At 42.9% G+C, this 26,776-nt stretch overlaps 1 protein-coding gene across 5 annotated transcripts in view; it reads right to left on the bottom strand.

Moving 5' to 3' along the window:
• Positions 1 to 3,266: 3,266 nt before the first annotated feature.
• LOC131235424 (uncharacterized) overlaps positions 3,267 to 26,776 on the bottom strand; it is a 102,836-nt gene continuing 79,326 nt past the window's right edge. Inside the window, exons 13-15 of one of the 5 annotated variants that reach the window (XM_058232611.1) lie at positions 23,275 to 23,366; positions 18,771 to 18,888; positions 3,267 to 3,496 (exon numbers count right to left, since the gene is read on the bottom strand). In XM_058232611.1, the coding sequence (XP_058088594.1) occupies positions 18,807 to 18,888; positions 23,275 to 23,366 (174 nt within the window). In that variant the 3' untranslated portion in view covers positions 3,267 to 3,496; positions 18,771 to 18,806. Of the gene's footprint in view, positions 3,497 to 18,531; positions 18,889 to 23,274; positions 23,367 to 26,776 lie in introns of those variants that run through there. The other 4 variants (XM_058232610.1, XM_058232612.1, XM_058232609.1 and 1 more) reach the window with 4 other exon arrangements.

Here is a 26,776-nt window from a genome sequence, read left to right as displayed (position 1 = left end):
GGTGAGGCACACAGATCTTTGCCATCTATAGACGCCCATGCCGTGTGGTACGCAACACAATCTAAGTCCGTTCCAGAAGATATCCATCTTTCCTTGGAAGTAGACTATTTTCCGAGAACCGGTGCGGGAGTGGACGCCAGCAGTGATGTATATGTGTAATCCCATGGTAAGATAGTAGCCAAAATATGAGGATGATATGTTATTAATTTGAGGCACACAAAGAAAACTAGTTGGGAGAGAGACGTCCACTCTCGATTTTTACAGGGCCCACTATAATGTGTACGTAAAATCAATTACACTCACTAGATGCGAAACCAAAATATTGGCTTAAAGGCTAAAAAATCAAGCCCACACTTGATTTAAGTGGGTCACATTCAGGGAACAGTGTAGAGGGTCAGATTTTCCTATAAAAATTTTCCAATAAGTGTGGCCCAGCTAAAATAAAGATGGCAGATTTTTTGGCCCTGGGTTAAACAGAGGGTGACTCACCTGATGGATGGGGTGGATTTCACTTTAACACCACAGTGAGGCCCACCCAAGCTGGGTACTCACATTGCAAAGTAACCTCGTGCAGCTTCTCTCCGGACGAGAGTATTTATTAACATTAGTTAATATGTAAATTAGGCTAGGGAAGTCATGAGAAAATGAAATGAATTAGGAAGTTGCACACATGTGATGTATTTGTGCTGTGCAGTAAATGTATAAGAAATCTAGTCCAGGATTATTTTTTTTTAACATGTGAAGGACAAATTATTATTTTTAATGATTAATGGTATGATATTTATTTACAAGAAAGCGGGGCTACTAGAAATTCATTTTAGCAGTACATATTCAACTTGTATATGTAGCTTCAGTGATGATGATCGTTTATTAAATTTTAGCAAATAAAATATAATTAGTAGGCCCTATTTCATGGACAGGCCAGATCTTTGACATATAATTCCTATCACACTCATGTAAAACTTGATATTTAGAATCCTCACATGTGACATATTATTTATGATAGAAAAATAATTTGTTGTTATTTAATACACAGCTAGTTGGACCAATTTGATTTGTCCAACTAGTGTGTAGCATTACTTTTGTGTATATATATATATCTTCTTCGGTTAACTCCAGCTGAAAGTTGTCACTTCATCAGTAGCCGGCAAGAGTAGGCAGACAGTTCTTCCACATACGAGCACAACAAACGGGCACATTTAGGGACGCGGTCTGCTGATGACCCCAACACCAGCCCTCTTAGCTGGTGTCAAAGCTGTGGGCCCCATCATGATATTCGTGTTTTATCCACACTGTCATCTGTTTTGCCAGCTCATTTCCGGGCACAAGAAAAAAAATGGGACGCGGATTTCCTGCGAAAGCCTTCGGCAGGAAGTTCATGCCCAAGGATTCTGAGTGGGGCCCACTGTGATGTTTGTTAGAAATCCAACCCGTCCATCCCTTTTTTCAAGATCATTTTAAAACATGAGACCTAAAATGATGAGGATCTAAAACTCAAGTGGGCCATACCAGATGAAACAGTGGGAAAGGAATTCCTACTGTTGGAACCATCCTAGGATCCACCTTGATGTTTATATTCCGTCCAGACCGTTTATAAGGTCATTTTCACTGAGATGAAGTGAAAAAAAACCAAGAAATTAAAACTGATACAAAACTTGTGGCCATATAAATGTTTCAACGGTGGTCACTAAATCCCCATTGTTTCCTCTTGTGTAGCCCACTTGAGTTTTTTATCCCTCATTTTTCATCGCATGTCCTAAAATGAACTCGAAAAACAGATGTGACTTTCTCACTAACATTGTAGTGGGCCCCACACAGAATCTTGCGTAGTAACTTCCTGCTAAAGGCTTTCGCAGAAAATCCGTCCAAAAAATGAGGCAGATCTAAATCTCAGGCGGACCACAGCACATGAAACAGTGGTGATTGAACTTTTACCGATGAAAACTTCCTGGGGGTGAATAAACGTAGCAGTAGGCCCTGAGAAGTTTTTAACTGTGGGAGTTCAAATACGGTAGTTTCCTACAGTGTGGTCCGCTGAGATTTAGACCTGCCTCGTTTTTTGGGCCAAATGAGCTGAAGAAAGGGATGAACTGCGTGATAAAACACATACATCGTAGTGGGGCCAGGGAGCTTTGACACCAGCCATTCCGCGTCACTGTTTAGAGGTGGTAAACAGGACCGCCGATTTCCTACTGAATCTGCCTGCAGCTGAACATTACCATGATGTATGCATTTTATCCATGCAGTCTATCCATTTTAATAGCTCATTTTATGACATGACCCAAAAATGAGGCAGATCCAAATATCAGGTGGACCACGCTACAGTAAACAGTGTTGATTTAATGCCCACCACTAAAACCTTCTTTGGGGCTAAGTTTTGGATCAAGCTGATATTTGTGTTTTCCCTTTGTCATGGTAAATAACATTACAGTGGGTATTTATTTATTTATTTTTTAATGGTGGGTGTTCAATCACCACTGTTTTTCTATGGTGTGGTCCACCTGAGATTTGGATCTTCCACGTTTTTGGACTCATGCCCTAAAATGAATGGACGGTGCGGATAAGACACATGCATCATGGTAGTCCACAGAGAACCAACAGTGGGCAATCCGCATCCCCTAAACAGTACTAGGGCTGAATAACCGACAGGCTTCCGGCATTGTAAACCAAGAAGGGAACCCATCACTCACTGATCCAAAACAGTTGATACTAATACAGAATCACCCAAAAGCGAGTTGATGCCTGTTAATCCTGTTTTACACGGAGCTCATATCATCCAAAGCTCCACGATCCGTATAACATCCATTACACCTGATCATGTTAGGATGTGGTCGCAAAAAAAACGAGGCAGAAACAGTGGGGATTGAAGGGCTGACCATTGAAACATTCCAGGTGGGCCCCGTGATCTTTCCATGCCATCCGACTCATTTATAAGGTAATTCTCACTGGGATGTAGGAAATACGCAAATATCATTGCTGATCCAAAACTCCTGCGGTCCCCAATAAGGTTTTAATTGGGGCAGTTCAATCCCCACTGTTTACTGTGGTGGGCCCCCTTAAGCTTTACATCTGCCTCATTTTCCCAAAGATGATCTGGCAGAACTGATGGCCTGAGTGGATGTCACACAGACATGATGGTGGGGCCCCACAGCTTTGGGTTACACGGGCTCCCGCAGCAACTCGCATCCCTATTAGCACCGGTGACCAACTTCCAGAGTGGCTGGCCAACAAGCAGACAAGAAAGAAAAATACAGCAACAGTACACATTCAAACCGCAAGGAAGGTCAAATTTTCAATACAAAATATCATCCCCATGGATTTTCGTAGATGGGCCATCGCAAGGAACACATCAACAGCTCAGATCTCCTAACAACAGCCTCCAGGGGAATGAACTGAAAACCGAAAATAACCCGACAATCTTTTGGCCCCAAGCATTGTATAATTCCTTATTATAATTGTTTGGATGCTTATTGATTTACATCCAATGCTAATTGACCTGAAATTTGTGTAGGATAGCTGAATTAAAAATCAACATCAATGGTAATATCAGTAACTAAACAATGTTGGACAAGCTACGACTGCTGAAAATTTCTGATTTTGAGACAGAAGCACACCTCCTGTTGCAAGCCATTCAACCATCGATAGAAAAAGATAACAGATTAAATTGAGAATGAGAACCTTCTTGCCATGAGAAAACATATTATTACAATGGAGGGCTTGATAGTAGAAAGTTCTTGAGCCATGAAGATGAACTAGCTTTAACATGTACGGAGTGCCGAAACTATTGCCTTTTTTACTTTGCCAAATCCATTATGTAGAAATGGCTGCTAAACAGCTACTTCTATCTGTCTAGCTGGAGGGAGGCTACAACATGGGATGATCATCTCGATGGCCTGCTAACTCTATCATGGACAATCTTGCTAAGGATGCTTCTAAGCAATCTGTTGTAACTGGAGACTTTTATATTGCCTTGATGGACAGTTATTTCTCCCTTCTTTTGAAAAGAATTGTTCGTTGCTGATAAAAATAGAAATCAAGAAGTGGGACCAATGATGACAATGAGGATGGAGATTATTCAGCACTACTATAATGTCTTATGCCCCTGTTGAATTTTAAATGTATTTTGAACATTATAACATTTCTAGTTATATAAATATACTGAGAGACCAGTAGCAAGCCCGGGAATAAAATAACAATACGGTGCCCTTCGTTTGATGTTTTCATATTCCTTGACACCAAGGATTCATTATCATGAGCCTGTGGAATCTCTTTTCCATGGAAGGTGGCTGACTTCACAGAGGAAGCAAGGGGCGTCTGTTTTGGCTGGGCCGTCTTTTGCCTGTGTGCCTAAAGAGGCCAAAGAGGAGTTAGGGTTGCTCTTGGTTTCTTCTCTTCTTCCATTCCCTACTCCAGCATCTCCTCCGTTGGCAATCTGGCAATGATCTGACATCTACGCCGGCGTCTGAATTGCTGGAGCGATTCTCAGCTGGAGCAGATTCTCAGGGAAATCCAAAACTTTGGTATGGCGGACGATTCTCAGCTGGAGCAGATCGAAGGCGAAATCGGCGATCATTTCCGAGCTCTCGCAACAAATGGAAGCAACTCGCAAGAGGCGGCAGAAGAGGTGGCGGAATCAAGGAAGAAAGGAAGAAACGCACAAGAGGCGGTGGAAGCAAGAACGATACAAGCGGAGCAGGAGAAGGGACAAGACTGGAAACACGTTTCAAGAAGAAAAAGGAAACCAAATGAGCACACAAGAAAGGAAAAGAACGTGTCTACCTACCCAACCCTGTTCGTTAAGGGCTTCCCAGAAGGGTGGCTCCCAATCAATTTCCCTAAGGTATTCGGCAGGCCTGGAATGGTGATGAATGTGGTGCGGCCCAGAAACACGGTCAATGGGACCTACAGGGATTTTGTGTTAGTGAGGATGAGTACTTAGAAGGAATTAATCCGGGCAATACAGTTACTTCATGGCAAAAGTTTTGGGGGTGTAAAGCTGCTGGTCCAGAGAGTGAGGTTCGGACCTGAACTAGATTCAACAGAAGAGGAGGATCAACACAAGCAAAGACAACCCTAGCGCAGCAGAAACCCACTAGCAGAGACAGGAGCATCCAAGGGGTGGTACGCTCGTCTCCTACCATAGGATTACCTTCTTTCAAGGAGGTGCTTCTCCAGTTGAAAAGGACACATACACCAATAGAAGATTTGCAATGTAGAGGCTAAAACTCTGAGACAGTGGGGCCGGGAAATGGGGAAGATAGCAGGAAGGGCGGGGAGGGAATGGTGGTGCAAATTAACCAAGAAACCTTAGAATGATCGAAACGAGCCCTACAAGGGTCAATAGTGGCGATAACCAAAGAAGGAACATTGATCGCTGAAGTTAGGAGCTGTAAGACGAATGTTGCAGAATCCCACAAGAGAAATACAATATTGAACCAATCGGCTACAATGAATTATGGATTTGGACAAGCCCAGGAGTCAATCCAAATTTACTGATTATGGCAGGAGCATTACATAGAGATGGCCCTATTATCAGAATCCAAAAATGGGATGAATTTTTGGTTTTTGGGATGGAAGATGCGTGGATGGTGATCTGGTCGGTGCCACTGGAGCTCTGGAACGAAGATTTCTTCATAGCAGCTGCTTCACGTCTAGGGAATTTCATCAAATTGGATCCTAAAACAAAGTTAGGAGAAGAGATGGGGGTGATTAGGGCAAGGGTCAAAAGAAAGAAGGGAGGACTCTTCCATCCCATATCTAGGTTCTAGCCGACGATAGGACGATCTTTCTTCCGGTCCAGATGGAGGCTAAGGACGATCCAATCCCTAGATGGGGCGATCTATGGAGCCAAAGAGGGCCTCCTCCAGAGTCGGGAGAAGTCCGGGGAGACATGGCGAGGGCGGACGACTCACATATTCAGTGCGCCTTAGGAGTATTGAAACCCAAAAGTTGTATCGGGCCAATAGGAGGCAGGACTGAGGTCATCAGAGGAGGCCTGGAGAGTGAGGCACGTGGCATTGTTTCTGCAGAAGCTATCAAGTGCCCCGTCTCGAGGGGAGCGATCGAATCCCCTCCCCTCCACGTGGAAGGAAGATAGGGCGTCGTATCGTCTCCGTATCTCTGTTGATTCAAGAAATATCGTCTCTTGTCAGCCTTTTGGGGTGCTTGGTACACGTGGTCGCTCCAGAGTACCCGGCAATTTCGAACGAGAGGCTTAGTTCCCAATTTGCCTTTCGAGCAAGTGTGGTTGGGCATTGTCGAACCACTTAATCCGCAAGCCTTAAATCTTGACCCCTCCTTTAGTGCGGACCCTACCATCGACCGTTGTCTCGTGCCTATCAACGGAGACTCGGATATGATCACCAATCCACATGTCAGGGATCCCTCTAATTCGCGCCTTCGGACACCCTGGAGGCTTTCCTCACTTGTGCGAGATACGCTCCTTGTTCTTCCTATTCGTTTGGTTACCTATCTACCCCCAAGGATAGATAGTCCACCTGGTCTGCTAGAAATGGGGGACGATTCGCCCGATCCTGAGAAAGACCTTTCCTCCTGGGCCTTCGAAGGTGTGGACTCTTTCAACGCATCGTCGCCCCGCTCCTCGTCATCCAGAACCATGATGCTAGATTAAGCTCTATCTACTCTATTCCACGAAGGCGTTGGAGAAGGAACTATAGAGGTGGAACCTTTGCAGGTCAGAGTGGGAAGTCAAACTATAGCTTGGGGGGGGGGGGGGGGGGTGGATTTTGTGGCGAAGGTGGACGATGAAGAAAAGAGGGCAAAAATGATTGATATTATTCAAAAAACAGAAATGGATCAGGGATGTTATGGGCCATGTAGGTAGATCCATAGGGGTTTTGTTCGGGGATCACCTAGAAAGATTATGTAGCTCTATTCCACTGTGTTGAGGAATGTGGCCAACGAATGCTTAGGACAAGGACTCTCAGGAAATATCCCAACAAGACATACAACAACAGGGAGCTGCAAAGTCTAAGTTCGAGCCCAAACCTTAACAGATGCTCAAATAAGGAGAATGACACTCAAGGACTTCGGGCCAGCTTAGTCCCTATATGAAGATCCTATCTTGGAATGTTAGTGTGGGGTCAAAACAGAAGAGAAGACTCCTCAAAGATATCTGCGAAAGGAGTAAAGCTGATGTAATCTGCTTACAGGAAACCAAGGTTCAACAATTCAATGACAAGTTACCAGGTTACTCTTTGGAAGGAAAAGGATAATAATTAGGTTGCCCTGAATGCTATAGGAAGTGCGGGAGGAATCCTGGTGGCATGGAAATCCTCATCCTGGATGCTGGAGAATAGCTGGTCTGGAACCTTCTTAGTTTCAGTAATTCTGAAAGAGATCCTCCAATCTCCTGTCTGATTACTTCGGTCTATGGCCCAAATCAAGAAGACAGAAGAAAGGATTTCTGGGAAGAATAAAATGATACCAGGAAGAAATTCAATGCCCCATGGTGCATAGGGGGCGATTTCAACATAACTTGTTATGCGGAAGAAAGATCCCATGGTAGCAAGGTCACCGCTGGGATGCGCATCTTCTCTCAATAGATTGAAGATCAAGAACAAGTGGATCTCCCTCTGCTTGGAGTGAGATTTACTTGGTCTAATGGTAGGACGAATCCAATATTGTCTAGGTTGGACAGATTTATGGTATCGACTGACTGGCTGGATCTCTCTCCCCTTCTATCGCAATCTCTCCTCCCGAATCCTACATCCAACCACAGCCCGTTGATCCTTGCAGATGACAATCAGAACTGGGGCCCAAAGCCATTCGGATTCGAGATTTCCTGGCTGAAAATAGAAGGCTTCCACCAGTTAATTAAAGATTGGTGGGTATGATTTAAAGTGGAAGGATATGCTGGATTCAGGCTTAGCTGCAAACTGAGATTACTGAAAGAGAATATCAAAAGATGGAAAGAAGTAGAGCTTCATTCAAGGTAGAAGGATACAATTGCGATCCTTGCTGAGTTGAAAGCGATAGACAATAAAGCGGAAAACGGCCTAAGGACAGCAGATGATACCTCTAGAAGAGTTCAGCTGATTCAAATCTATGCTGCAAGGGTGATGGAAGATGAAATCTCATGGAGACAGATCTCACAATAAATGGATCAAAGAAGGAGACAAAAATACAAAATTCTTTCACTGTATAGCCAGTGCGCGTGCAAGATCCAACAAAATTAGCAATATGGTGGTTAATGGGACCCGATTAGAAGACAAATGGAGCATTTCGGAAGAGGCCATCCGATACTTCAAGAATCTGCTTTAGGGAGAAGTTCGGATAAGGCCCAAGCTCAACCATCTCCAGGTAGACAATTTGTCTGTTGAGGAAGCCAGTGTTCTCGAAGCCCCCTTCACTCTAGAAGAGGTGAAAGGAGCGATGGATGCCTTGGGGGGGAGACAAGGCCCCTAGTCTCGACAGTTTCCCGATAATCTTCTTCTACTCTTTCTGGGAAGTATTAAAAGCAGATGTCATGGATTTCATTCCCGAATTCTATGATAGAGGGAGGATTTCAAAAGCTACTGGGGCCTCTTTCGTAGCGTTGATTCCGAAATCCGAAGATCCTGGGTGCAGAGTATTTTAAGGATTTCAAATTGATTAGCCTCCTCGGCAGTCCATATAAGATTCTAGCAAAAGTTTTGGCATCCCAATTGGAAGGGGTGATGGGTAAAATAATTTTCGACAATCAAAGTGCATTTATCCCGGGTAGACAGATTATAGACAGTGCCCTCATTGCAAATGAATGCTTAGATTCGAGTCACAAATCCAGATTGAAGGGCCTTTTATGCAAGTTAGATATAGAAAAGGCATATGATCATGTAGATAGGGGTTTCCTCCAATACATGCTACACCGAATGTGTTTTGGATGTAAGTGGAGAAGATGGATGGGGGAATGTGTGGGGTCAGCCTTCTTGTCAATCTTAATCAACGGTTCTCCAAAATGCTTTTTTAGCAGCTCGAGAGGGCTTCGTCAAGGTGATCCGCTGTCACCCTTTCTTTTTCTAATTGTAGGGGAGGCTTTTTCTAGAATGCTATCCAAAGGCCAGGATGAAGGTATCATCAGAGGGTTCAGAGTGGAAGGTGTGGACAAGCCGATATCTCATATCCAGTTTGCGAACAATATGTTACTTTTCAGTGTAGCGGACCAGGAAAAAGTGAGCAACCTGCGAACTACAATCAGATGTTTTGAGGCAGTATTAGGTCTCAGGGTTAACATGACAAAATCTAAGATGTTCGGAATGAATATGGAGAAAGAAGAGATTACAAAATTTGCAGAATTTTTCAAATGTTCAGCCGGTTGTCTTCCGACTATGTTTGTGGGCCTCCCGCTGTGTATTGGAAAACCCCTGAAGTCGCTATGGGATAGGGTCATCGACAAGTTCGAGAAGTACCTAGCTAGATGGAAATGCAAACATTTATCCCTAAGCGGCCGTCTCACCCTTATCAAGGTAGTGTTATCGAATCTCCCCTTGTATTTCAAATCCATGTTTAAATGTCCGACGCCGATAATGGTAACCTTAGAGAAGCTAAGACGGGATTTCCTATGGCATGGGAAGGAAGAGAAGAAAAAATTTCACCTTGTGGAGTGGAAGGAGGTATGCAAGCAAACCCAACATGGTGGGGCAGGAGTAAAAGACCTTAAAAGCATGAATTGGGCACTCCTAGGTAAATGGATCTGGAGGCTTGGGACCGAGAATGGAACTCTTTGGAACATGATAATCAAAAGCAAGTATGGGCGATCTGAAGGAGGATGGTGGACCAAGGACTCTACATACTACAGAGCTTCGGCCACGTGGAGGGGTGCTATCCATAAAGAAGGATGTTCTTAAAGGAATAAGAATGGATATAGGGAATAACGAATGCACTAGATTTTGGGAAGACATTTGGATGGGAGAGGTTGCTCTAAAAGAAGAATTTCCACACATTTACCGCCTTGCCCCAAACCAGTCTATATCAGTGGTTGAATGCTATTCTCTTCTAGGAGGTCAGGTTGTGTGGAGCCCAGGGTGCAGAAGAAATCTTCAAGATTGGGAGGTAGAAGAATATGTGGCGCTTCTCAAACGTATAAACAGTAGCAAACTGGATCAATTCAGAGCAGACAGACTAGTCTGGAGAATAGACAAGTCGAACATATTCTCGGTCAAGTCTCAGCAATTTTTCTTCAAGTGAAGAGACAGTGACCAACTATATCTGGAAATACCAAGTCCCGCCCAAGATAGCAGCATTCGGATGGCTGGTAGGTAAGAAGAAGGTCCTCACAATTGACAATCTGAGAAAAAGGGGTATGGTTATCACGAATATCTGCCAATGCTGCATGGCAGACAAAGAATCGGTTGAACATCTCTTTATCCACTGCGCTTTTATCAATCAGATCTGGCCAGAAATTCTCCATCACTTCAAGATCGCTTGGTCATTTCCAGATTCAGCAGGTAGTCTCCTAAAGGCATGGCATGGAGTTAGTTTGGGAAATCACAGAACTATTCTTTGGAGAATGTCTCTACTGGCCATTTGGTGGTCGGTCTGGGAAGAAAGGAACAATAGATGCTTTAGTGATACCTCAAATTCCGTGGAGTCCATAGCTTATAGGGCGAGGCAGTTAATTGTTGAGTGGGCAGCCACTGCAAAAAAGTTAAAGGGTTGTAATTTGCATTTCATTGGAGCATAGCTGTATCGCTATCTCAGCGGTCCAGCTCTCTCTCGTATCTGTAACTCTTTTTTGTTCAATGAAGTTTCCGTTACTGACGCAGGACAACCCTAATTATGATGCATGCTCATGGAGATAATTAAACAGCGGAAATAAAAGGAATAAATGATCTAAAATTCTAACAATAATCATCATAACTGAGAAAATCATAAAGGAAACATGCAATGGAGCGGGCCATCACTACAACCATGGAGTATGGAATTCAATTACTACTTAGGTTGGATCCGGCGAGGGATGAGACCTCCCGATCTTGCATGGTCACACCCAATCAATCAATGAAGATCACTAGTCCGAAGAACCAAGAAGTTTCTCGGATTAGGGATTTGAGAATTTGGGGATTTAGGGTTTAGATCGGTTCTCAAGATTTTGATCGAAGAGGGATTAGCCAAAACAAAAAAAATAGAAGAAAGAAAGTTATTACCTTGAGGAAGTTGGAGGGGCACAAGAAGAAATTAGAAGAAGAAGATCAAGGGGAGAGAAGAAGCACCATTAGAGAGAAGAGAGGAAGGAGGCAACCAAAGGGTTTGCTTTTCATTCATCAATAGTTGAAATTCGTGTTTAGGGCTTTACCCCACTTAAATAAGCACATAAAGACATAAAATTACTAAAATACTCCTAGGATAAGCAAATAAAGATATAAGATTACTAAAAGACCGCTAACTAAGTCAAAAACGTGCAAATAACATAAGTATGGGAAAGTTTGGGCGCTCGGTCCTCTTTCTCCAATCTTCCTTCACATGTGTCTTCCTAAGTGGGGTCTTCTATATGTCCAATCACATGTGAAAGGTCTTCAGCTCCTCAATATTCGCCTATCCACAAGGACGGCACTTGTGGTTGGCGCTTTCTTCGTTGGTACACCTTGAATGCACCCGTGTCCGCATCAATTCCCCTCGGGTGAGAAAAACTCGACCCCGACGAGTTGAAACTTTTGTAACGCTCAAGTAGATCTGGATCAATACCCTGCAATGCGTCGCCCGACAGCCACGTAGATTCAGACGATGGTTTGTTCTTCCACTTGACAAGATACCTTTGGAAACCCCCATCTCTCGTGGATACTATCTCGTCATCCAAGATTTCCTCAATTGCTTCTTTATGGGTAATGGGTGGAGGAAGGGGTGGAAGGGGTTGGGTAGCAAACTCAGAAAAAGGCCATGAAAGGGATGATGTATCAACAATGGGAGTATGGGCACGGACTAGATCTTCCACATTAAAAGTTGGATTAATGCTCATTTCAGATGGAAGGTCAACCCGATACGCGTTGGACCCAACCTTTTGTAATATCTTGAATGGTCCAGCACTACGCGCTTGTAATTTCTTTGCAGATCCTTGAGAGAATCGCTCTGGCCTTATTCGCACCATTACATAGTCTCCTTCTTGAAATTCTTGCACTCTACGATGAGAATCAGCTGAAACTTTATAATCATTATTGCTCTTATTTAACCGCTGTCTAATATGTGTATGCAAATCATGAATATGGCGTGCGAATGCATCGGCTGACTCAGAAGACCTTTGGGTAACAGACATAGGTAAGAGATCTATGGGCATTCTAGGTTTATAACCACTTACAATTTCAAAAGGACTCAACCCTGTAGATCTATTAACTGACCCATTATAAGCAAGTTCAGCAGTTGGTAAAATTAGGTCCCAAGTCTTAACATGTTCACCCACTAGACAACGTAGAAGATTTCCAAGGCTACGGTTTACCACTTCAATTTGACCATCTGTTTGTGGGTGGTAAGCAGTAGAAAATTGCAAACGAGTTCCCATAATGTGCCACAGTGTCTTCCAAAAATAGCTAGTAAATCGAACATCACGATCAGACACTATAGTTTTAGGTAACCCATGGAGACGCACCACACCATCAAAAAAGATACGAGCAACATGAGACGCATCTGACGTCTTCGAACATGGGAGGAAATGCGCCATTTTAGAAAAACGGTCCACAACGACAAAAACGGAATCGTGCTTTTTATAGTCTTGGGAAGCCCGAGCACGAAGTCCATACTAATGTCCTGCCACGGACATTGGCAATGGCGTGTACAACCTAGTATTTTGCTTTCTTTGCTTTGCCGGTTGATAAGTTCGACACCGCCCTAAAACTTTGGCTACGTCTCGCTTAAGGCTTGGCCAATAAAACGATCTTCCACGAGGGCAATGGTCTTATCACGACCAAAATGGCCTATCCCTCCCGAATGAAGCTCCCAGATGAGGAATTCACGAAGGGACATACGGAATACAAAGTCTGTCTCCCTTGAAAAGAAAGCCATCTTTAAGAACATATTCACCCATAATATGCTAGTCACTAGAGAGCGACGCGTAAGTACCCCCAAAATCAGGACATATGGGGTATTCGTCTTTCAGTTGCTCAAATCTGACTACCTCTACACTCAAGGAGTTGAGCAACGCCACTCTCCTACTAAGGGCATCCGCTGGTTTGTTTTCAACCCCGGTCTTGTGTTTCAAAACAAACGAATATTCCTGAAGAAACGCTACCCACTTGGCATGCCTTAGGTTGAGTTTCTTCTGAGAATGCAAATATCTCAAAGCCTCATAGTCAGAAAACAAAACGAATTCTTGCGGTAGGAGGCAGTGTCGCCAATGTCTCAGGGATTGCACTACCGCATAAAATTCTTTGTCGTAAGTGGAGTATTTTTGTTTTGCCTCATTCAGTTTCTCACTAAAATAGGCCATTGGGTGTCCTTCTTGACTCAACACTCCACCTATACAGACACCAGACGCATCGCACGCTACTACAAAGACTTTAGAAAAGTCAGGTAGACGCATGACAGGAGCTTCCACCATCTTGCCCTTAATTTCTTTAAAAGCCTTGACGGCGGCTTTAGACCACACGAACTCTCTTTTTCATGCACTCGGTAATGGAAGCCATGATCGTGCTAGAACCCCTAATGAACCGACGATAAAAAGTTGCTAAGCCGTGAAAACTTCGCACCTCATGAATGTTCCTTGGTTCTGGCCACTCAACTATGGCCCTGACTTTTTCAGGGTCTGCGCGCATCCCTTCAGATGACACTATAAATCCTAAGAACACAACTTGGCTAGACATGAATGCACATTTCTTAAGATTAACGTACAACTTTTCCTTCCTAAGGACACTACAGACCTTCTTTAAATGTTTAAGGTGTGATTCCTTAGTGGTACTATAAAGAAGAATATCGTCAAAGTACACCACTAGGAATTTTTCCATGAACGGCCTCAAAGCTTGTGTCATCACCCGCATGAAAGTACTGGGTGCGTTAGTCAAGCCGAAGGGCATGACCAACCACTCATACAACCCATCTTTCGTCTTAAACGCCGTCTTCCACTCATCTCCTGGGCGTATACGAATTTGGTGATATCCACTCTTGAGGTCTATCTTAGAGAATATAGTGGACCTGGCCATCATGTCAAGCATATCATCAAGTCTAGGTATAGGGAACCTATACTTGACAGTAATTTTGTTTATGGCACGGCTATCCACACACATGCGCCACGTGCCGTCTTTCTTTGGCGTCAACAATGCAGGCACGGCACACGGGCTCATACTCTCTTGGATGAAACCCTTTTGCAGAAGCTCATCAACTTGCTTCTTCAACTCTGCATGCGCTGCAGGGTTCATCCTGTGGTGAGGAAGGTTCGGTAGAGTAGACCCTGGGACAAGATCAATGGCATGCTGTATGTCCCTCATAGGTGGCAACTCATTCGGTAAGTCTTCAGGAAATACATCACTGTATTCCTTCAGGACTGAGATCACCTCACAGGGCAACTCTGATGGAACCTCAGGTGTAATTTCTCTAGCCACAAGGGCATACACCATAGAATCCTCCTTAGCCTCTTTTTCAAACTCTCTTGTGCTGATTATATGTAAAGACTTAGGTTTGGATTTCCCCATTTCTCTAGGCTCACTTGCCTTCTCATCCTTCTTCTTTCCTAGTGTATTCTCAGGTGGCATGGGATTAAGTTTGATCTTTTTTACCATTATACATAAAAGTACACGCATTCGAACGGCCAAAGATCGTGACATCATTATCGAATAGCCACGGTCTACCTAGGATAACATGCCCCACATCCATAGGTAAAACATCACACCACAGGGGGACTCTTTGTATGACCCAAACTCAATGAGGACTAGACATTACTGGGTGACAGGTAGGGATGTCTTGTCAACCCAAGAAACTTTATACGGGTCTGGATGAGGTGTGGATTTCAGTTTTAAGCGATCTAAGGTGCTAGTGGAAATCACATTCTGACAACTTCCACTGTCCACTATCACCTTACAATTCTTTTCACCACACTTGGCAATAGTGTAGAAGATAGTGCTTCGACGTCAGCACTACTTCTAGACTGAGCTAACACACGCCTGACTACTGCAAGCGTTGCTTCTCCATCCACTTCTTCATCAGTAAGTCCTCCTTCAGGGTGATACTCTTCAACTTCATAATCACCCTGGTCATCTCCACCCTCGTGGGATTCGCCTATAACTAAGGCTCTCCCACGGCTCTTCGTAGGACACTGATTAGACATGTGGCCAAGGTTGTCACACTCATAGCACCTCACTTGGCTCATGTTACTAGGACCGGCACCAAGAACCCCTTTGCCCTTGTCCTCCCTAGGCCTAGGCGGAATGGTCGCCTGTGCCCTAGGTTGATTACCAATATTAGGTCTAGTTCCTTGGGAACTAGATCTAGTATTGGAGTCTCAGCACTCAAAACGACGAACGACAGGAGCCTTCAGATACTGCTCTAACTCCTGCACGACTTGATATGCTTCATCTAAGTCCGTTAAGGGCCGAGTGATAAGCTCGCGCTGAAGATCCGCACAAAGGCCCGTCTTAAAACGCGAGAGCGTTACTAGAGGGTCTTCTCGGATATCACATCGCATCACATACTCTTCAAATTTAGCGATGTAGTCAGCGGCAAACATTGACCCTTGGCGTAAGGATTGCCATTGGTCAAGGAGCTTCTGACGGTATGAGAGAGGAAGGTACTTCTCCTTCAACTTCTCTTTCATCTCATACCAATGTGTGATAGGGGCTCTACCAACTCTCTCTACCCTACGCTCGGTGTTGGTCCAGAAGAGCTTGGCTTGACCCACAAGCTTCATCTTAGCAAACCGCATTTGACGGTTTTCTGACATGCCATACCACTCAAAGTAGTGATCCATGTCAGCAACCCAGTCAAGGAATGCCTTGGGATCCAAGCGTCCATCAAAACTCGGGGCCTCAACTCTCACACTCTTCATCGCACGCTCATCTGGATCATAACGGTCTTGATGACCACATGTGGTTCGTGCCTCTCGCACCACACCACGACCGTTACCACGATCTCTATCCTCACTACCACCACGTGTGGCAGCACGTTCTTCAATGATTCCTTCCACTTGGGAGTGCGCATCTTCCCCTACAGCGGGGTTTTCCTTTTGGGACGCCTCTAGTTGCTCCACCTTAGTCATGGTGGTGGTAATTTGGTTCTCAAGGCGGGCAAACTCACGCCTTTGACTCGCTTCTAGGGCGGTTATCTTTTGTATCAATTGAGCAAGTTGCTCAGATAACTGCCCATTATTCATGGTAGGTTGAAGTCCGAAACCTCTACCTCTTCTCGTGGGCATACAATGAAGACTTGAACCAAACTCTACCTAACTAGACTACTAGGTGTTATGACTTTCAAGATGAATGCGATGAATGCAAAACTATTATGAACTGACACAATTAAGTTGAAACAGGAAACAACTCAAATCTGAAAATTTTCCAGATTAGAAACTTTCTAAAATTGGAAAGTTTCGAAAATTGAAAACTTTCTAAACTTGAAACTTTCCCAAGTTAAACCTAAAAATCAAAACCCTAATTTGATAACTCGATCTAGACAAAAACCATGCAAGCCTAGGCTTTGATACCAAATTTGACGCAGGACAACCCTAATTATGATGCATGCTCATGGAGATAATTAAACAGCGGAAATAAAAGGAATAAATGATCTAAAATTCTAACAATAATCATCATAACTGAGAAAATCATAAAGGAAACATGCAATGGAGCGGGCCATCACTACAACCATGGAGTATGGAATTCAATTACTACTTAGGTTGGATCCGGCGAGGGATGAGACCTCCCGATCTTGCATGGTCACACCCAATCGATCAATGAAGATCACTAGTCCGAAGAACCAAGAAGTTTCTCGGATTAGGGATTGGAGAATTTGGGGATTTAGGGTTTAGATCGGTTCTCAAGATTTTGATCGAAGAGGGATTAGCCAAAACAAAAAAAATAGAAGAAAGAAAGTTATTACCTTGAGGAAGTTGGAGGGGCACAAGAAGAAATTAGAAGAAGAAGATCAAGGGGAAAGAAGAAGCACCATTAGAGAGAAGAGAGGAAGGAGGCAACCAAAGGGTTTGCTTTTCATTCATCAATAGTTGAAATTCGTGTTTAGGGCTTTACCCCACTTAAATAAGCACATAAAGACATAAAATTACTAAAATACCCCTAGGATAAGCAAATAAAGATATAAGATTACTAAAAGACCGCTAACTAAGTCAAAAAAACGTGCAAATAACATAAGTATGGGAAAGTTTGGGCGCTCGGTCCTCTTTCTCCAATCTTCCTTCACATGTGTCTTCCCTAAGTGGGGTCTTCTATATGTCCAATCACATGTGAAAGGTCTTCAGCTCCTCAATATTCGCCTATCCACAAGGACGGCACTTGTGGTTGGCGCTTTCTTCGTTGGTACACCTTGAATGCACCCGTGTCCGCATCAGTTACCTTTCAAAAAAAAAAAAAGAGGCCAATTCTGAAGTGGACTGTGTTGTCAAGACCGGAGATACCAGGCCCGAGCTGGTAATTTATGATAGGAGATGATTTATCGGATCCCGTGTGTGCGCGCGCGCACGTGTGTGTCTGTTCCATTGCCTTGCTGCTGGTCTTCTTCTTCTTCTTTCTCAGTTGCTGTTACCTCTCTTTCGTGTTTTTGGGGGCCTGTTGTTGCTTGGTTCCCTTTGGCGTTTCTTCCCTTTGAAATTTCATTACTCAGAGAAAGAAGTTCTTAACCTAATTAATAGTTCAGTTTAGAAATTGTTTTATTTTCACTTCTATATCATTATAACTTTGTTTGGGCTGTGTAAAATTTCTTCAATACTCATCAGTGTTTTAAAAAAACATTGATTTCAAATGACAATGAAAATACCCAATTCCAAACCCAACGAAGAAACACAAGTGGCTGGTTTTTTTCCAAATACCATTGAAAAAGGTGGAAAATAACTAATAATGACTTTTGAGGGGCGTTTGAATGAAAGAAAAATACATATATACTATTACACCTTGAAAACCACGTCCAAATGCATGAAATGGGACAGATTCAGTACTGTTAAAATCTGTGGGCCCCCCTGTGATGTACGTGTGTGATCCACACCATCCATCCATTTTTACCATCTCAATTTAGAGCATAAGCCCAAAAGCTAGGCAGATTGGAAGCTCAAGTGGACTACACCATATGAATTAGGGGGGTTAATGACGTCCACCATTCAAAATTAAAACCTTCCTAGGGTCCATAGAGATGCGGATATATCATCCAACCTGTTCATAAGATCATACTACATGAACTGTATACACAGATATCAGCTTGATCCAAAACTTCTGAGGCCATCAACAGGTTTTCAACGTCAGGTGTCCATTCCTACCATTTCCTGTGGTGTGGTCCACTCGAGCTTTGGATCTGGCTCATTTTTGGACTCATGCCCTAAAACAAGCTGGCGGAACGGATGGAGGGTGTGGATAAGATTGTCACAGTGGGCCCCACAATTTTTACATGCAGAAATTGTACGAATGGAGTCCGAAGCTTGGCAAACAAGCTCCCTGTCAACGTCAGCATCAGACCGCTGCTACAATTATGTGTAAATAATCATGACTTATTTACCATGAATTACAACCATAAATAAAAAATCAAACAGCACCTACAGATTCAGAAAGATTCCCTGTGAAAGATAAGGTGAACAATGAATCATTAACAAGGTGGCCACTTGCACAAATGAACAGACAAATCAAATAAGAACACAGACAAATTACCAAACCGGCATTGTAGATCGTGGATAGGATTGCATGTCAGGCAGAGGGTCTGTGGTATATATATTTTGTTCTTGGATCCACGATAAGACCCTTCCCTCCATTCACTTCGAGATCGTGCCTGCATAAACCACATTGTCAAAGAGCAAAAAAGCACAGTCGCAGGAAAAAAAAGAAACAGAGACAGAAACAGCGGAAGGAACAGACAGAGGTGGCATAGTTCACCAACATTATTAAAGGCGTGTTTGGAGGGAACGCCTCCAATTAGAATCAGGTAGGTAAGCCACTGTCTGTTTCAATTTGGGCAGGAGCCTACAAGATTTAGGTCCTTCTCTAATCTCACAGGGGACTTGTCAGATTCAGATTACAATCTCTTTTGGGGGGACGTGATTTGCCTGTAACCAGGGATTAACAGACCCTAATGTGGCCCAATGATAACATGCCATATGCATGCATCAGATGGGGGGTCCACAGTGAAATGGAGAGATTCCCGTGCTTGAAATGACGTTTTTGCCATTATCACTGAGAACCCCTCATCTGATATGCTCATGCGGTGTGTCATTATTGGACCCAATCAGTCATCAGGGGCTACAGGACTCCAACACCTGGTCACAAGCAATTTCCGTCCACCTCTGTGCAGCACAAAATCTGAAACAGCAGGTACTCTCACAGGTAAAATAAATGATCTGATTTGCTGATGCATCTTGGATTTCTACAGGGATCTTTATTGTCTCTCTGACTAAAGTGAAGAAAGCGCTATTTTATAAATGTTGTCGTCCACCTTTAGGAAACTTAAACTAAATATAGATGATGCTTCCAAAGGAAATTTAGGTTTTAGTGATGGCAGTGGGATTATCCACAATTCAAATGGTTGTCTTGTTTTAGCATTTGCAAAATATTATGACAGTTTATCAAATTCTGAGGCTTAGTTTTGAGCTCTTTAGAATGGTATTAATGCAGATATTATAACTGCCAAATTCATGGATCAACATGATCAGGATCATAAGGACCATTGAATCGTTAATCAGACATTCTGCCAATGGGTAATAGATATCACATCGCACGCACATCCATTTACTAGCTCATATTACTTATTTCGTTGATTGCCTATTCGTAGAGGGGCGTAGCTGTTTAATGTTCATTGGCTCGAACATTTCTCTAGATGTTGAGTTTCGCATATTAGTTGCCATCACTTATGAGAGAGAGGGATCTTGTTAGTAGTTGGGCGAGAGAATCTATACCAACTCATCTTCTATGCTCTAATATCTTTGAGCATGCTCTTAGGATTACTTTCTTTTTCTTCTATCCTCTAGTATCTTTTATCATCTCTTTAGAATTTTTATTATTTATTATTATTTTTTTAATTACCACGGATTGTTGCCATTTACTTAAAATTAGATTTATGGTTGGGTTCAATCCTTGATGTAACGGTTGGTATAAAAGCCTCTAAGACAATTGTAATCAGATAATTTTTTATATTGTTACTTCGGTTTGAAGGAGAACACATTCTCTTTGCTTAAACAATGGGCATGGACTGTTGCACAGACTCGATGGCGTTCTTTCACCGTTGTTGAGAAATATTGCAAGACAACATCCTGTAAGTGTTTGAAGAGGCTCATCGAGAGGCAAAAATATGCAGAGACAGATTCGATCTTTATCACCCTGATCCCTAAGAAGCCGCATGAGGAAAATATCAGAGATTTCAGGCCAATGTCCAGTAGGGGCTGCTATAAGATCTCATCTAGAGTTTTGGCTCCGAAGTTAAGCGGGGTACTAAACAAGATCATCATGCCTTCTCTATCTGCTTTTATTACTGATTCATCACGGACCTTAATAGCCCACAAGTAGATCAACACAAACTCCAAAATGGATAGAAGTGGTTTCCTCATCAAAGTTGATATGGAAAAAGCTTATGGCCGCATCAACTGGAATATCTTAGACCATCTGCTTGATAGGATGGGATTTGGGAACAAGGTATTCCTTAATGGCCACTGCGGTTACTGCTATGATACGAGCCGTTATAGTCCCCCCATAATGTCCATTACACACACACACACACACACACACACACACACACTCTCAAAAAAAAAAAAAAAAAAACCTATATCGGCCCTGTAATGGACCCACTATGGGGCTGTTATGACTGTTACTGGTCATTTTTTGGGTAACGGCCCTGTAACACGTAATGGTTGCCACTACTACCGCTATGTAATGGCCATTACGACACACCATGTTTGGGAGGATTGGAGAAGGCAAATGGTGCAAGTCGACTAGGGAAGTCTGTCTAGGGATTAGACATATCAGAGAAGCTAACTCTGCCATGTTGGCTAAATGGTGGTGGCGCATCAGGTGCAGGAGTCGCCTTCGTTGGGACCCATTCTGCAAGGTAAATAGAAGCTTCAAGAAAACGGACCAAGGAGTTCAAACAGTTCTGCCAAAATGTCAGATTTACAATAGGAAATGGACCAAGGACTCCATTCTGGAAAGACAGCTGGTGCATCGAATCCCTTTTTCAGGCAGCTTTTCAAAACACTATTTCGGATAGTGGTATTTCGGATAGTGGTAAATAAGGATGGACTAGCATTGTAGTTCTATCAGTGTGCTCAGAAGGGGGAATTGTGTAGGTAACAGAAGTTTAAACAACACCGTAAAAATTAGGTAATCATAGTTTTAGTCCAAATGCCCCATAAATTGGAGCAATACATCACCAGGTCTAGTGTAGATTGCAGAGTATGGTTTCTGGAACTGGACGGACATTTCTCAGTTAGGTTGTTTTGCATTTTTTGGAGAAATGGGATTGGGGACAAGGTTGAATGGGCTTCTAACGTTTTGGACAGTGGGGCGCCTATTAAGATCAAGGCTTTCTGTTGGACCGAATGACACAATAAGATACCCACTATAGATCATCTGAAGAACAGGGGCCTAATGAATACCAAACAGATGACAAATGTGCAAGGAGGAAACTGTCGACCATTGGTTGCTGAATTATGAATTTTCTGATAAGATTTGGAACACTGTGTTTGAAGTTCGGTGTCATGTGAGCGCTACCAGCAATTGTTGGTGATCATTGTGCAAGCTGGAAATCAAGGGCTTGAGACCCAAATGGCAAGGTATTATGGTGTGGCCTATAATCCTTAAGGCAGTGCTATGGATACTGTGGCTGAAAAGAAATAGCTGAATATTCCACAGGCAAAGCAGGAGGGCAGGTGACATATTCAGTAACACCATCAAGCTTTCAGTAGATTGAGGCATTCAATGCCATTGGAAAGGCCAGTACTCAGCCAAGGCTCATCCTTGCAAAATGGAAGGACAGTATAGCAAGCGGGTGGCTCCCGAAAAGGCATGAGATGGCGTTTCGCTCTAGAAGCTCACATGATCCTTCAATGCATTAAAATAGCTACATCAAAGCAGTTGAGTCCTATAATCTTCGAGGGGGACTCACAGAATGTCTGCAAGTGGGTAAATCTCAGCAATCCTCCCTCATAACTGGCTGCCATTTTTGACAAGATCAGAGATCAGATGGTGTCCATAGATGCAGAGTTTGTCCACGTCCATTGTTCCGTGAATGATAAGGCAGACAATCTGGCTAAAGATGGCATTAGTCGCAGGGATCTTTTGGTTGTTGATGGCCAGATGAATGGATAGCCAATTATTTTGCTTCAGGCCCAGCCCTATCTTGATTTCATCAGCTCTGCGTTAATTATGGGAATCTTGGAAGCCTGGTTTTGGCTGGTTTCTAATGAGTTCCTGGTCGCCTTTTTGTCTGTGTGTGGCTCACTGTCGAAGCAATTGTATTTTATCCTAGGGGTGTTTTCTAGATGGCCCCCTAGGTTCTGATGTTCTAATTTTGTTTCCTTTACTCTTTTTAATAAAATCGTCATTCATCAATAAATAAAGCAGGTACAATTGCCCTCTTCCCCAGGTTGAGGTGCCTCATCCAACATGTGTGGCATTCAAAAATAGGAACCCAGACCTGTCCAAATTGTGTTCACCAATGTAAAAAGGGCATAGGCAGAAAGTCAAAACAATCAGCTGCTGTTTTGAGAACAGTCTGGTTTCTGTGGGGAACATTGTTAGAATGTGTCTGGGGTTGTCGAGTGGGCATCTGGTTTTAGCACTATGGATGCTTGTGTTCTCATATTCCCTTTTGGGCCTGTAATCGTTTTGTTTCTTTTCTGTTTTACCTTCCAAGGCAACTTCTCATTAAAAGCCTTTCAAAAAAACAAATTAAGAGTCACACTAATCAATCTTCCATCTGTTTTGCTCATTTAATTTGGACTGACCAACAACAAGATAGTTAGAACCGATCACTCAATCAGTGAATCACGGCCTGCTCCATCGGCCCCATGATTTAAGACGGTCTAGATTGACTTGTGTGTCTGTGTCATTTGTATAGTTGGATGAGACCCCACAAGTTTTTTTTTAAAAAATTGTGGTGAACTATCATCACCTGATTGTCACAAATAAATAAATAAAAACGTTGGTGGGATAAGAAAGGGAACTCAACTGAAACACAAAATCTGGGATGGTCAACTGCTCGCGGGGGACATATCTGAACAGCTGCAGTAGTCGATCGACATATACTACTTTCCGCCACACCTGCAGCATGATTCCAAGAAATACAACCACACATGAGCTTGAAGGAATTTAACACCAATTCGGGCAATACATTTTCAAGGGTAGGAAGATGTTTCAGGGGTCGTTTGGATGCCTGTAATGTTTTAAGTTCTAAACACACTACACCTGAAAAGAGTTTCAGGTGTAAACGGTTTACATGCTATTCCGTTTGGCTTTTAAGTGGTGATCTGTTTACAGGTAAACAGATTGTGTTTGGCTAGCCTGTGAAGTGTTTATAATGGATAAAGTAGGTATTCATACCATAGAGCTTGGGCAGTGAACGTTCCAAAATCCGCAAATCACATAAGGACTTGATTTTTTTGGGGGCCCTAAGAGATCATTAAAGCATGCACACACTAAACGGATTGGATGTCTTCCACAAATCAGAGTGGGCCCCAAATGCAATATGGAAGTTTTTAATGGTGGAAGTCCCATCATTCCCTCATGTGGTCCATTTGATAATCAATGAGCTTTTTTTTAGGGCCATAGGAGAGCATCAAGGGAAGTACATGATGGATAGATTGGATGTACCATGCACATTATGATGGGCCCCATATATCATGAGTGTATATCAACCATTGTGTTCTAATATGTATAATGCTTTTTTAGCTATAAAGACTTTACCTATAATTTGAAACATGGCTTTTTGCCAGGTTTCAAATTACAGCTAAAAGTTGTAATATGTTTACAGCTTGTAAAGCCTTTATAGGCAAATACATGCATCCAAAAAGCCCCTGTAATCCTTTGACTTTACAAGTATCCAAACACCCCTCAGGTGAACAAATTGGATGGCAAGAAAATGGTGGACCCTCCACAAAATCAAGGGTGGGCATGCCCCCTCAACTTTTCCCTGTCATGTGGCCTACTTGAGTCATGAATGGTCATGATTTTTGGGCCCACAGAGAAACAAGGGAGGGTGCATCTAATGGCCAGAGTGGATGTCATACATACATCAAGATGGGGCCCACACAAAACATTACCACCATAATTATGGTGGTTATGTAACCATGGTATCATTTCCCTCCACGCACACATGCACGTAGGGCAATGATCCCATAGCGTCAAGTGTATTGTACACTTGTGTTAGTGGGGCCCACTATGATCTGCAGGACATCCAAGTTGTGCTTCAAAGCAGCCATGCGGACCACCATGAATATTGGATCTGCAAAAATCAGCAGAATCGACACGTAGGTGGGCCACACCACATGCAATAGTGCCAAATCATGCCTAAAACCTCTAAAATGAGCCTACCTATGTTTTGGAATAGCCTATTTTCTGAAATGCCCATTCATCCAGCTAGAGCACACAATGAAATAGTCAAATGGCATACAAACATAATGGTGGGCTCAACATATCCACATATGGTAGTCATCCCCTCTCCAAAAAATTCATGCCTAAAACTATGTGGTGGGGCCCACCTATGTTTTGGAATGGCCTGATTTTTTAATTGTCTCTTCATCCAGGTGAGGCAAACTCAATGAAAGAGTCAAATGGCATATAAATATCATGATGGGATCCAAATATCCACCCGTGGTGGGCGTCCCCTCTCCACTATTCCCTTTGATGTGGCACACTTGAATTATGGATAGAGTTACTTTTCAAGTCGTATATAACCTGAGGGAGCACAACTGATGGACGGGTGACGCAAGACAATTAACCACTTGCTCTAAAAGCTCGAGCTGTTAGAGCATGGTGAATCAATCCCTTTATCTGATAGCCCAGGCCCTACATCTCATGGGTTAGGACCTTGGTCGAAACCCCCCCCCCCCCCAATCGTGGGCCCCAAATCACATAGGTACCGCCCATTGTTGTCAAATGCGATCGCATATGCGCATACTGTTGATCAAATCGCATATGCCATGATGACATATGCAATCCTGGCAAGTATGCCATGGCATACTTTTATATGCGACCAATATACGATCGCATATGCGAGTATGCGATCACATGCTGCATATGCGATCACATATTTCCCAATAGCCAAGAGCGGAAGAATTTTTTTTTATTATTATTATCATTATTTTAATTTAGAGAACTTTTGCCTATAAATAGGCACTCATATCCCCTCTATTTTCACTATTCTTTACTCCAAAGCTCTAAATCTCTTACTCTTTCTCTCTTACACCTCTTTCTCTCTTACTCTAATCTCTCCACAATTATTTCAATTATGTTTATTTTTTGTATTTTATAAGTTGTACTTACTTTTTGTAAATTAAGTTGTAAGTTATACCTTGTAAGTTGTTTCACGTTATCCATTTATCAGTAAAATTTCTTTGTTCGAAGTTTATAATAATTATCTTTTAATGTAGCTTGTTGATTGTTTTGTTAAAATTCATATAATATAATATAAGTAATTAAATATATCACTTAATGAAACACGCAAACTATAATGAAATAAGTAAAATAACCCAATCCAATCATGTGTACTAATTAGACAAGTTTTTCCTCTTTTTTTTTTTCTTTTTTTCTCTTTTTTTTTAAATAGAATTTTTAGATTTTTTTTTTTCAAATTTTTATTATTAAAAAAAATGACATGGCATATGCGATTGTGCGATCGCATATGCGAACAACATATGCTGATTGCATGCGATTGAATATGTGATTTGACAACATTAGTACCGCCTCACACGGGCCGCCCACCCCGAGTGTGCCCTTGCATTCCACAGGCAACCACACTCGAGCTCGGTGTGAAAATGTTCTTGCATTAATCACCCCCGGTTAGGAGTCTTAAACACGAGACCTCCCGCTCTAATACCAATTTGACGCAAGATAATTAACCACTTGCTCTAAAAGCTCGAACTATTAGAGTATGACGAATCAATCCCTTTATCTGATAGCCTAGGCCCCATATCTAATGGGTTAGGACCTCGGCCGAACCCTCCTCATGGGTCCCAAATCACATGGGCACCGCCTCACACAGGCCGCCCACCCCGAGGGTGCCCTTGCATCCCACAGGCAACCCCACTCGAGCTCGGTGTGAAAATGCCCCTGCCTTAACGGGTTAGATGTACAAAACAAATCACAGTGAGCTGACTCTGCTTGACACTTCGAAGATCCTATAGTGTCAACTACATGGGAGACCCATAGTTATGGCAATCTCGACTTCTGTAGGCATCGACAAGATGTTTTTCGGAAATTCAACAATCCATCAAGTGTGCCCCCTTTTTATACCCTGTGCGACAAAAAAGAAAAAGAAAAAAAAATATCAACCAGATCCACTACTCAAGTGGGCCACACCACAAGAAACAATGTGGATGGGACACCCACAATTGTTTTGTCTAGGGCCGCCATGTTGTTTATATGGCATCTGAATTGTTCATTATGCGGGCCCCATGTAGATGAAGGGACAACTTAAAATTTATGCCATTCCAAAACTTAGGTGGGCCACACCA

The sequence above is a fragment of the Magnolia sinica genome, chromosome 19 (genome assembly GCF_029962835.1).
Source record: "Magnolia sinica isolate HGM2019 chromosome 19, MsV1, whole genome shotgun sequence".
Classification (NCBI taxonomy): Eukaryota; Viridiplantae; Streptophyta; class Magnoliopsida; order Magnoliales; family Magnoliaceae; genus Magnolia; species Magnolia sinica.
Note: the sequence above shows the minus strand (reverse complement) of the source record. Positions and strands in the feature narration are given on the sequence as shown.